At 43.8% G+C, this 13086-nt stretch overlaps 1 protein-coding gene and 2 pseudogenes across 2 annotated transcripts in view; all 3 read left to right on the top strand.

The window, feature by feature from the left end:
• Positions 1-13086, top strand: part of ANXA4 (annexin A4) — a 79765-nt gene that overhangs the window by 36095 nt on the left and 30584 nt on the right. The window contains exons 2-3 of one of the 2 annotated variants that reach the window (XM_032291857.1): positions 4731-4785; positions 11326-11413. In XM_032291857.1, the coding sequence (XP_032147748.1) occupies positions 4777-4785; positions 11326-11413 (97 nt within the window). In that variant the 5' untranslated portion in view covers positions 4731-4776. Of the gene's footprint in view, positions 1-4728; positions 4786-11325; positions 11414-13086 lie in introns of both variants that reach the window. The other variant, XM_032291858.1, reaches the window with a different exon arrangement.
• Positions 1822-2664, top strand: LOC116560482 (annotated as a pseudogene).
• LOC116560480 lies at positions 2446-4722 on the top strand (annotated as a pseudogene).

The following is a 13086-nucleotide window of genomic DNA, read 5'->3' as shown; positions in this document are numbered from 1 at the left end:
AAAAAAAAAAAAAAAAAAAAAAAAAAAAAGATTAAGATGTCTGGTTATATAAAAAATAAAGTGAAATAAACGTGTTGTCTATCTCTCCTGGTAGACTATAAATGCCTTGACAGCAGGTTCATTGTCTTATCCACTGCATTATCTCTATTAACAGAACAAGCACTTGGATAGGTGTGTTAGAGGTGATTTGGGAATATTTGGTGGTTGTAAATCTATACAGCCCATGAGTCACTGCATCCGATAAAGTCTCCCTTCCAAACATCCCACGTATGTCATGTTCCAGTGCCACACCCTGCCCAGGCCTTTGCCTCTTCCCCTCTGTTCCTGTAGTCATCTCTCAAACCTTCTTGACTCCTTCTCCCTCACTCCCCTCTCTCTCATTCCAGTTTACCCTATAGTAAAGTACAATAGCTTGCTAAAGCTTTTCTTTTATTATAGCATTTCTCTGCAAATAACAAAAACCTTTCCACTGTATTCCCATGACCTATGGTATACTATAAAGCCAGACTCCTCAGTCAGCCATGCAAGGCCCTTACCACTCAATTTGCTTTGGCTTTTCCAACCCTGTTTCTGAGCCTTCCCTGGAATGAGCCCTCTGCTGTCACACCTGAATTTCCTCATTATCCCTGAACCTGTAGCTCATTCCCACCTCTGCACGTTTGCTCAGGCTGTGCCCCAGGACTAGTTGATTCTCCCCTTAGTTGAACCTCCAGGTAATAGAAGGCAAGTCAGCAATGAATGATGCGAAACAAGGAAGAAGGAAACTGGAAGGTGAAAAGCAAATGTGACCAAACAAGGCCTAAGTGGTCATCAGGTGGGTTAAGAAGGACTTAGTTATCACTGAAAAGCACACTGCTTGGTCAAATTATCTAGACCAGTGCTTTTCAAACTACTGTGCAGGCACATATATGGGGAATCTTGTACAAATGCAGATTCTGGGAGTAGGTCTGGAGTAGGGAGGGGCCTGAGATTCTGCTTTTTTTTTTTTTTTTTTTTTTTTTCCCTGAGACAGGGTCTCACTCTGTCGCCCAGAATGGAGTGTAGTGGGCTGATCTTGGCTCACTGCAACCTCTACCTCCCATGCTCAAGTGATTCTCCTGCCTCAGCTTCCTGAGTAGCTGGAATTACAGGTGTACAGCACTACTGCCCAGCTAATTTTTGTATTTTTAATAGATAGGAGGTTTCACTATGTGGGCCAGGCTGGTCTTGAACTTCTGACCTCAAATGATCCACCTGCCTCAGCCTCCCAAAGTGCTGGGATTACCAGGCATGAGCTACCGTGCCCAGCCAGATTCTGCATTTTTAACAAGCTCCCAGGAATGCCTGTACTCCTGGTTCTAGGATAACTCCTTGAGTATCAAGGATCTAACTAAATTCTGAGAAAAGGAGCCTTAACCAGGTGGTTCATGCCTGTAGTCTCAGCAACTTGGGAGGCTGAGGCAGGAGGATCGCTGGCGCCCAGGAGTTCAAGGCTGCAGTGGGCTATGATTGCACCACTACGCTCCAGCCTGGGCAATGGAGGGAGACTCTGACTCAAAAAAAAAAAAAAAAAAAAAAAAAAAAAGAAAAGGAGGCTTGTCCTTATGACTTAGGTATGGGAACAGGAGTTGGTAGGCTGCCATTAGAGGGCTGTTTATATATCATGAGAACTCCGCAAGCGTTCTAGAGTGCAGTGAAGACATTTCTTGCATTCTGAACAATTGAAAAGAATGTGTGATGGATTCCACATGCAAGATGGCCGCAGTTGGCACGGAGAGACGTTGCTAAGGGGCTTGCCTGAAACCAGGGGATTCTAACATTTTCAGAGAACCTTTTGGAAAGAACAAGTCTACCTCAATAAATGAAGGAGAATAAAGAAAATTCAAGCCCTTCAGTAACTTCAGCAAACCTGGACCACACAAAACCATGTTGGTACTGGGATAAGAAAGACTTGGCTCATACACCCTCACAACTTGAAGGACTTGATCCAGCCACTGAGGTCCGGTACCGCCGAGAGGGCACTCGGTTCATCTTTGATGTGGGCACGTTTGGGGCTACACTATGATACCCTGGCAATGGGAATAATTTATTTTCATCGCTTCTATATGTTTCATTTCTTCAAGTAATTCCCAAGATATGTGACAGGAGCCTGTTGCCTCTTTCTGGCTGGGAAGGTAGAAGAAACACCAAAAAAATGTAAAGATATCATCAAAACAGCTTGTAGTTTATTAAATGATGCACAGTTTGGCCAGTTCGGAGATGACCCAAAGGAGGAAGTAATGGTTCTGGAGAGACTCTTACTGTAGACCATCAAGTTTGATTTACAGGTGGAACATCCATACCAGTTCCTACTCAAATATACAAAGCAACTCAAAGGTGATAAAAAACAAAATTCAAAAGTTGGTTCAAATGGCATGGACATTTGTAAATGACAGTCTCTGCACCACCTTGTCACTGCAGTGACATATGATCTCTGGTTCCCTGCAGTGTCACTTCAGGGAACCAGAGATCATAGCGGTAGCAGTGATGTATCTTGCAGGACGTTTGTGCAAATTCGAAATACAAGAATGGACCTCCAAACCCATGTATAGGAGATGGTGGGAACGGTTTGTTCAAGATGTCCCAGTCGACGTTTTGGAAGACATATGCCACCAAATCCTGGATCTTTACTCACAAGGAAAACAACAGATGCCTCATCACACCCCCATCAGCTGCAACAGCCCCCATGTCTTCAGCCTACACCACAAGTACCGCAAGTACAACAGTCACAACCGTCTCAAGGCTCCGAACCATCCCAGCCCCAGTAGAATGACCCCCAGCAACCAGCCCAGTAGCAGCAGCCAGTCCAGCAGCCCAAGAAACCCTCTCTGTAGCCCAGTTCTCCCCGACAGGCTAAGCGAGCCGTGGTTGTTTCTCCCAAAGAAGAGAACAAAGCAGAACCACCGCCACCTAAAATTCCCAAGATTGGGACCACTCACCCACCGTTGCCTCCAGCCCACCCACCTCCAGACCAAAAGCCTCCCCTCGCTGCTGCCTTAGGTGAGGCTGAGCCGCCAGGCCCTGTGGATACCACTGACCTCCCCAAAGTCCAGATTCCTCCTCCGGCCCACCTGGCTACTGTGCACCAGCCACCACCGCTGCCACACCGGCCCCCACCCTACCGCACTCCAGCTACATGACCATGATGTCCACCACCAGCTCCTACATGTCTGGAGAGGGCTACCAGAGCCTGCAGTCCATGATGAAGGCCAAGGGGCCCTCCCGCCAACGGCCGGCCTGCACACCTGCCCTACTACCTCAACGTCTACCCGCCCAACCCACCCCCACCGCCTATGCCTTCTCCCCTGGCCTCCTTCCCCCAACCTGCCATCCCACCTCCTACTCCTGGCTACCCCCCACCCCCACCTCCACACCTGACCCCTACCCACGCAGTCGCCCCTCACCTTCCTCCAGGCTTGGGCCTGCCACCTGCCAGCTACCCACCTCCTGCTGTGCCCCCGGAGGACAGCCCCCTGTGTCCCCGCCCATTCCCCCACCTGGCATGCCTCCAGTTGGGGGGCTGGGGCAGGCAGCCTGGATGAGATAGTGAGGCTTTTTTCCCTTCTTTTTTTTTAACAGGTTTTGCTAATTGGTTTTCAGAGCAGTTGAAGTGGGGAAGCAGCAGGGTACCTTGTATAATGTGTGACCGTTGGAGTATGGGAGGAATGGACCAGGCCCCTGGGATAAAATCGGAGTGGTCCTCATCTGGAGGATGGGGACAGCCAGCTTTCAGAGTAGCTTCATCAGTGCCCTTGCAGTCTGACCGAGTACACTCGGTTCAGCTCACCTGAGTCTGAGAGTCCTGCAGTGGGCTACTTTATACTAGTGAAGATGTTAACCACCCATATTGGCTCAATAAATAGCTTTGATAAGGAGTTAATTTCCTTCTAGAAATCGGTGCCTGCTTTTCCGGGAAACTCAATTTTAAATAGTCCAATTCCATCTGAAGCCAAGCTGTTGTCATTTTCATTCAACAGCATTCTCTCCCATGACACCCAGAAGGGTCAGAAGAACCAAATGTTTCATTTATAGATGTTTGCATCCTTTGTATTAAAATTGGTTTGGAGGGGTTAAAAAAATGTGTGATGATTCAAGTCTTCATGATGAAAGAGAGGGAGCTGAAAACTCAGGACAAAGTTGAATGTATAAGGCTGCAACTTAAAGGGAAGAAACATCTTTAATCCTAGAGTGGTGGCACTGAAAATCGCCATTGGGAAATGAAAAGATTCTAATGCTGGTTGGGCTGCTGGCCTGTCATTACACATACACGTACACGCACACAAACATACTCACACATATGCATGCACAGAGAGGAGGCTGGTATGCTGTAGGCTAGATTATCTCTTTTCTTAAAGGGGGAGCTTCTTCTGATCTGCTGTTACATTCAGTTCAGAGTCTGTGTCCAGCTTGAGTACAAGTAATGGTGCTTTACCCTAACAAAACAATAGGATTCATTTCTGTCATGTGTATCTCCAAATAGAAGAGCAGGTAGGAAAATATTTTACTAGTATGATAAAGTTGACTTTTTTAAAACAGTTTCTCTAATTACTAACCCACCCCTTATATCTTTGGCTAATCAGTACCTGGCCTTTTGATAAAGTTGGGTGTCATTTCCTCATGGCTTAGCTTCATGCATACTGCAAGTTATCCTGATTAATGATTTTAATGCCATTTCCTTCATCACAATCATTTTACCTTTGCTTTTATCACAGGAGAACTTCTGCTTGGGTGACTGAACTCTGATCTTGACCTAGAGTCATGGCCATGGTAAGTTGTGAAATGCCTCAACCTATCTAGTACCAGCTGCCAGCAGGTACAGAATGTGGACTCAACAACTGTTAGCTTAAACAAAGCCTTGTTTATTCAACAGAGGGGAAGGAAGAGGACATGAAAAGGCAGGTCTATTTCTAAACATCATTTAAATTTCTTTAAGGGGTGGTAAGCAACTTGACCTTGAAAATTGATTCAAAGAGAGAATTCTTTGAATCCTTTTAACATCCTGAGAATATAGAAACGAGTTGTAGTTTTCTGTCTGCAGAAGCACTATGTGTTTATTTTAGAACAATTAAAAAGGAAAAACTAAAAATTCTGCAGGTTCTACCACCAGAACAGGACTGCTATCAACATTCTGAAGTAGCATCATTTCAGGCTCATCAAGAAGGGTGCTTCTTAGCAATATGGGCTTGTCAACCGCCCCCTGCTTTAGACAGTAATCAGACTCCTTGGGCCTTGGTTATCTGATGTTTGGAACAAGCATGGAATTGAATCCCTTTGAGAGTTCTGTTAAGTTCAGCTCTGAGGTGGAAGCTGAGCCTCTTTGCTGAAACATGGCTCTGTCTAAGGCTGGCCATCTGCTCTCCTTCTGTCTCTCACCCAAATACGGTTTCTGAATAGACAAGTAATTCTAAGTAATTCTGATCTGTGGTCTTCTGGAAGAAGCAATAATAGAAGTAGAAATCTTATACCTAGATAGGAAATGGAGAGGCTGCCAGCTTGAGATGCCTTCCTTTAGGAAGAAGGATGTGTAAAGTATCCTGGACAAATAGTAATATACACTTAAATTTTTTTTGCATTAGGTATTCCAGAATTTCTTCATGATCTCTGACAGTCAAAGGCATGTTCATGTGTGCCCCAAATCTCTCATGCTTTAGTTTAAAATCAGTTTCTTGCTGACTGATTCTCCCTGGCCATGGATAATTTTTTTTAAATATTTATTTATTTATTTATTTTTATTTTTTATAGAGATGAGGGTCTCGCTATGTTGCCCAAGCTGGTCTCGAACTCCTGGCCTCAAGCGATCCTCCTACCGTGGCCTCCCAAAGTGCTGGGATTATAGGCATGAGCCGCTGTGCCTAGCCGATGTGGAGAATATTTATTCAGAAATGCTTATGGTGTCCCTACTTTGTGCCACATGTGGCACTAGGACTCAGAATTAATGAGATGCTCTTCCTGTCTTCAGCAGGCTCACAGCTTTCCTACAAATGAAGACTGTGATCATGTGGCCCTTTGTGTGCTTTCCACTCTAGAAACTTACCTCCGTTGCTCTCATCTTTCTTCCTTAAACCTGTTTTTCTATCATGACTATTATTTATTAGACAGATAAAGGACATTTTAAAGAGAAAACCACACTACACAGTCACAAGATAGGAAATACCAACTATTTGCCATTATTTTATTTTAGACCTTACTCATAGGTATAATGATTTTTAAAGAACAGTAATAAGAGCATAAATAATAACTGTAGTCTTCCTTTTCCTCCCCTTAGTATAGGAATATAGGAAACAAGTTATGTATTCACTCTGATCTTATGCATTATCTCTTCTCTATGCAAATGAGATAATACAATGTTTATATTACATTTCATATCATTAAAATTATTTACTCTAAATAGTGGTTATAAGTGTTTTAATTTTCTTCTTAATTAAAAAAAAATTCCAAATTCTCTACAATATGTTTTTAAATCATTGTTTTCAAGATTTTAAAACATGTCTTGTGGAGGTATAATTTGCACATAGTGAAATGCACATCCTTTAGGGTTCCTGGTAGATACGTTTTGACAAATGTATATCCCCACATAGCTTACTCCCCTATAGAGACAGGACATTTTATCACTCCCAGAAGCTCCTCCATGCCCCTTCCAGATCAACCCCCTAGCCCTCCACTCCACACAAGAAATGCAACTGCTGTTCTGAGTGTTATAGGTTAGTTTTGTCTGTTCTAGAACATCCTGTAAACGGAATCATAGAGTGCATAGAGTAGGTATGCTTTTGTGCCTTGACTCTTTCTCTGGGCATCACATTTTTTTGCAATTCATCCATGTTGCTGCATCAGTAGTTTGTTTGTTCCTCCATTCCTATGTATTGCTCATTAGTATTCCATTGTATTGTATTCCAGTCTTTTTGGCACCTATCTTCTTCATTAATAATGTAATAACAATATTTAATCAATTGTGATATGGCATCTATCTATTCATTGTTCTCATTCCTTCCTATATCCTTTCTGTTTCCTTTGCCTGTTACCACAAAGGGTCCTCTTGGAACAGAATTCCCTGTCTTCCCAGAATGGATAATGGTATATTATACCCTGAAATTTAATCAATTTGGATATTTATCATGCTAACAGGGAACACATTTCTTGATCTTTTTCCTGGAGAAAGAGTCACTAAGAATGCTAACTGATAAATGGAACCAGCCTTGCCAATCCCTCTATTGATTCACCTTGTTATATATTAATTCTAATCCCATAGCAGTGTCCCTCAGCAATGGAGTTTGCTTAAGAGTTGAATGTAGTGTTTGAGTGCCATCCAAAAATTTTTCAATATGGGAGTTCCAAAAGAACCTTGTGAAACATTCATCTCAGGAAGCTATCTCATGCTGAGGCCAAAGGCCATGTTGGAATTCTGACAGCAAATCACCAATTTGCGTACTACTACTGATATATGATAGAAGAAAAGAAGTAAAATGCCTCTGTTAGTTTCTTAAGGCTGCCAAAACAAAATATTAGGTTGGTGCAAAAGTAATTGCACCAACCTAATACCACAAACTGGGTGGCTTAGAATAATAGAAATTTATTGCCTCACGGTTCTGGAGGCCAGAAATCCAAAACAAGATGTCAGCCGGGCTGTGCTCCCTTTGACACCTGTGCAGAAGCCTTCTGGGCCTCTTCCTAGCTTCTGGGGGTTTGCTGGCAATCCTAGCTATTCCTCGGCTTGCTGCTGCATAACTTCCATCTCTGCCTTTGTCTTATGGTGCCTCACATATCCACATCATCTTATAAGGACACCAGTCATATTGGAAGAGGGGCCTACCCTGCTCTAGTATCACCTCATCTTAACTGATGACATCAGCAGTGGCCCTATTTCCAAATAAGGTCACATTCTGAGATGCTGGAGGTTAGGACTTCAACATGTCTTTTTTGGGGTAGAGATACAATTCAACCAATAACGGTGCCCAAAAAAGTTGATGTCATAAATTTCTATCTACCTTCCTCTGCCAGATGTATAGAGGATGATGACCAAGTGCCAATGCTTACTGTATCCAAGACATGAAAGCCTGGTCTTCTGGCAGAGAAGGTCCATACCCTGGGTATCTGAGGACTTGAGTGGGCTTGATGTGGGCCACGATGGACCTGAGAGGTCTAGGCCAGGGTGGTCTAATGCAGGAAGCTCAAATCTGCCTTGCTAGAGAACTGCACTAACGGTTTAAAAATCCTCTATTCCTTTAGATGGTCCATATTACATTCTTTGGATCCAGTTAGATTATCAGAAAACTTTAGCTCTATTCTACACCGTTTTTGCCACCTTGTACAAATGCTCCATCCTAAATTCTGCTTTGGCATTACCCCATAGACTTATGTGGAGGAATAATACAAGAAATAGGCAAAATAATCTCATTATTTTATTTATTATAGAGGTACAGCTGAAGTCCTCTTTGATGATGATAATGATGATGATGATAGCATCAAGTCTGAGTTTTTGTTTTAGTGTTTACTTTTTCTGGGTTTTGTACTAAGTGCTTTCCTGTATTATCCTGTTTCTGTAAGTTATCATTATTTCCAATATACAAGTGAGAAAAATGAAACATCCCCAGGCCACACAGCTAGAAAATGGTAAAGATAAGAATCAACCCCGGGTCTACCCCACTCCAATGCCAATGCTCCTTCCCACTAAGCTTCTCAGTAGACCAGGCACCAGCTAATCCCTCCTTCCTCAGCCTCTGGACAGTGCACGGTCCTGGATTTCCTATGAGCTGAAGGACTGTCCCTTCTAAGCCATCCTTTCTGGGCTGTCGTCTCTTGGACCTGTACTGTTGGAGAGACCCAGGCTTATCCCAAGTCCCTGTTCCCTATTTTCACTTTCTTTCCAGGTCATCTCATCAAGTACCACCTAAATGCTGATGCATCCTAACTTTATTATGCTGGGCATGACCTCTAGACTTATATTGTGTAACCAATTGTCCTTTTGACAATTCCACTTAGATATTCAATGGACATCCCAAACTTAATATTTCTAACATAGAACTTCTAAAGCCCACCCCACACTGCCACCCTAAATCTGGTAGTCTTCCTCCAGTTTTCTCCCTCTGGATAAATGATACCCAGCTGCTCAGGAAAATATTTAGAGTTTTACTTGATTCTTTTCTTTCCTCACCTCCCACGTCAGTCCATCAGCAAGTTCTGTCGCCTTTGCTCCAAAACATGTGCTGAGCTGTCTGTTCTTCTGTTTATTTCTGTCTTAACTATTTCACCCTCGTCTGGCTCATATCCCACCCCCAGATCTTGGCCCAGGCTCTCAAATGGTCTCTGCATCTCCCTACAGCAGCCTGGGGATCTTTTAAACAGATAAGTCAGATCACATGTCCCCATCCACTTGCTTAAAACGTGTCAGTGGTTTCCTACTGTACTTAGAATGAAATGCAAACTTCTCATCTGGCTTGGAAGGACTGCCTTGCGCTGGCCCCAGCCCACCTCTCTGATTTCCTTATATTTATTTATTTTTTCCTTATATTTGTTTTTAATTCATTCATTTAAATTTTTATATTATGGAAAACTTTAAACATGCACAAAAGTAAACAGAATACTATAAGGAACCCCTTTGCGTACCTATCAATAATTATTAACTGATGGCCACTCTTGTTTTTAGTTTTTGTTTTTTTTCGAGACAGGGTCTCACTCTGTCGCCCAGATTGGAGCACAGTGGTGCAATCTCAGCTCACTGCAACCTCCACCTCCTGGGCTCAAGAGATCCTCCCACCTCAGCTTCCTGGGCAGCTGAGACTACAGGCCTATGCCACCATGTATGGCTAATTTTTTTGTATGTTTTTGTAGAGATGAGGTTTCACCATGTTTGCCCAGGCTGTTCTCAAACTCCTGGTTCCAGAGATCTGCCTGCCTCAGCCTCTCAAAGGGCTGGGATTACCAGGGTGAGCCACTCCGTCCGGCCTGTTTCTTCATTTCTACTTACCTCCTCTTTTTTTCCACTTGTGTGATTTTGAAGCAAACCCAAGATATCTTATCATTTCATCTGTAAACTATTTCAATAGATTAAATTCTTCTCAAAATGAAATAACACCATAATGCCAATTTATACCTAAAAATGTTAAAACCAAGTCCTTAGTGTCATCAGATATCAAGTCAGTGTTCAAATTTCCATTGTCTCATAAATGTCTTTTTTTTTAACTGTTTGATTTATGATCCAAATTATGACACTACAGGTTCACATTATGATCATTGATGTTCCTTTCCAATGTCTTTTAAACAGTAGTTCCCTCCTTCTATCTCTCTCTTTAAATTCCCTTTGCAATTTATTTGTGGAAGAAACTAGATCGTTGGCTAAGTGCTGCATCTCAGTCTGGATTTTGCTGACTGCAATCCTTTGGTGTGGTTTCACATTCTCCTTTCTCCTCTGTTTACTGTAAATTTGTTTTTGGCTCTAGAAGCTTGATTAGATTCAGGTTCGATATTTTTCCCTTTTGTGGGGAATAGGATTCCATAGAGATGTCATTCATCTCCCCCTCCCCTCCTTGCCCACCAACTTGAGCCACACTGGCCTCCATCCTGCTCTCCCTACAAGCTAGTTCCAGCCTCAGGGCCTTTGCAGAAGCCATTTCCTCTGCCCTAACCCTTGCCTCCATCTTTGCATGGTCAGCTGCTTCCTCTCATTCAGCTCTTAGCCTCAGTGTCACGCCTCAGAACGGGCCCTCCAGGACCTCTCTGTCTGCTTCACAGCGCTACTCACCCCCAGGCACTTTATGGAATGTGAATTTTAGGCTTGTTTACTGTCTGCCTCCCATAAGCTAGAGCATCAGCTTCCAGGGAGCAAGAGCTTCATTTTTTGTGGTCACTGCTATATCCCCAGCACCTGGAATACTGTCTAGGCTATGGTCAGTACTCAGCAAATGTTTGCGGAATGATATGCCTCTGTGTTGGTAAGAGGCTGCCTCTCGCTGGGCGTGGTGGCTCAAGCCTGTAATCCCAGCACTTTGGGAGGCTGAGGCAGGTGGATCACGAGGTCAAGAGATCGAGACCATCCTGGTCAACATGGTGAAACCCCGTCTCTACTTAAAATACAAAAATTAGCTGGGCATTGTGGCGCACGCCTGTAGTCCCAGCTACTCGGGAGGCTGAGGCAGGACAATTGCCTGAACCCGGGAGGCGGAGGTTGCGGTGAGCCGAGATCGCGCCATTGCACTCCGGCCTGGGTAACAAGAGCGAAACTCCGTCTCAAAAAAAAAAAAAAAAAAAAAAAAAAAAAAAAAAAAAAAAAAAAAAGAGGCTGCCTCTCAGTAACATTGCTCTCTGTGTGCTCAGGCAACTAAAGGAGGTACTGTCAAAGCTGCTTCAGGATTCAATGCCATGGAAGATGCCCAGACCCTGAGGAAGGCCATGAAAGGGCTTGGTAAGTGTCCTGCGGGAAGTGAATCCTCCTGCATGCACTGCACAACACAGGGTCACACAAGAGGGCACCATGTCTCCTGGCCATCATGTGGGCCTTCCTTTAATAAAACACAAGGGAGGCCAGTCACGGTGGCTGATGGCTATAATCTCAGCACTCAGGAGGCTGAGGCAGGCGGATCTCTTGAGGCCAAGAGTTTGAGGCAAGCTTGGCCAACATAGCAAGACCCCGTCTCAATTAAAAATAAAGAAATTAGCCGAGCATGGTGGCGCATACCTGTAATCCCAGCTACTTGGGAGGCTGAGACAGGAGAATCACTTGAACCCAGGAGGTGAAGGTTGTAGTGAGCTGAGATATTGCCATGGCGCTCCAGCCTGGATGACAGAGCGAGATTCCATCTCAAAGAAAGAAAGAAGGAAAGAAGGGAAGAAGGAAGGAAAGAAGGAAGAGACGGAGGGAGGGAAAGAAAACACATGGGAGAAGTTGAGATAAGTTGGGACAAATTGGAGGGGGACAGGCATTAGTTCTTCACTTTAATAATGATAAATTTAATATACTCATGGATTTCCCCAATTGTTTAAACCTGCTCTGAATTACAAAATCATGAATCTGCATATTAAATTTTAGAAATGTATTTATTTTCCAATCAGGGCTGGTATGTATATGGTGCCATAAGATTTACAAAGCACTTTCACAAACGTTACCTCCTTGGATATATGCAGCAACTTGTGATTTAGTGAAAGGAGCTATTCCTGTTGTTATTTTAGCCCATTTTACAGATGTGAAACTGAGACCCAAAAAGGCCAAGTAACTCTTACCAAGTGGCATAGTGAGTGGAACTGAGCCCTGGCTCACACTCGACAGATCCCCATCTCAAGCTTAGGCCAATCCGTGCTAATTCCACATTCTTGCCTTGAGTCCCTCTGCTTGTTGCTGTGGTGATAGACACAGCTGTGACAGCACTGACATGCAATGTGTGGAATTTAATGTGAGAAGGCTGGTGAAGCAGCCTTGTTGTCTGGGGTAAATACCAAGGTTTTTGGTGTCACGGACAAGGAGATTGCAGTCACAGACACACACACACACACACACACACACACACACAAGTGAGTTTGGAGCAGGAATTTAATAGACAAAAGAAAAGAACAGCTCTCCATCACAGAGAGGGATCCCAGCCGGTTGCCAAGTGATAGTGAAAATGTTAGGGTTTTCATAAATGGGCTACTGAGGAGGGAGCTCATGAGGAGGGGACCCTTATCCTCCTAGAGCCTGATGGTTTAGTTGGGACCAGGTGTGCTATCTGTATAGAGCGGAGGGTTTTTTTAATTAGGTCTTATCCCATTCCCTGACCACAGAGGCTGACTCCTACTCTGTGTTTCTTTGTCTTGCTTATCTGGGAAGGAGAATTTCTGTGTCTGTTCCCATACATCTTCTGGCAGCTGCAGACATCCCCCCAAGTCTGCTTTTAGCTTCTCTATCTTAGTGTACCTAGAGGAAAAGGAATGTGCTTATTAAGACCCCCTCTTTTGCTGGGGCCATTGTATAAGTATGAAGCTTGGTGATTACCCAGGAGACTTCGCCCTCTCCTTCTGTGCTCAAGCTGTCTTCTCTGTGTTTTACAGCCTGAACTTTTAGGCTGCTTGTTGTTAGAAGAGAAGTGATTTTTTGAACTGCAT

Source organism: Sapajus apella, unplaced genomic scaffold (assembly GCF_009761245.1).
Source record: "Sapajus apella isolate SASKATOON/1434 unplaced genomic scaffold, GSC_monkey_1.0 scaffold26, whole genome shotgun sequence".
NCBI lineage: Eukaryota > Metazoa > Chordata > Mammalia > Primates > Cebidae > Sapajus > Sapajus apella.
Note: the sequence above shows the minus strand (reverse complement) of the source record. Positions and strands in the feature narration are given on the sequence as shown.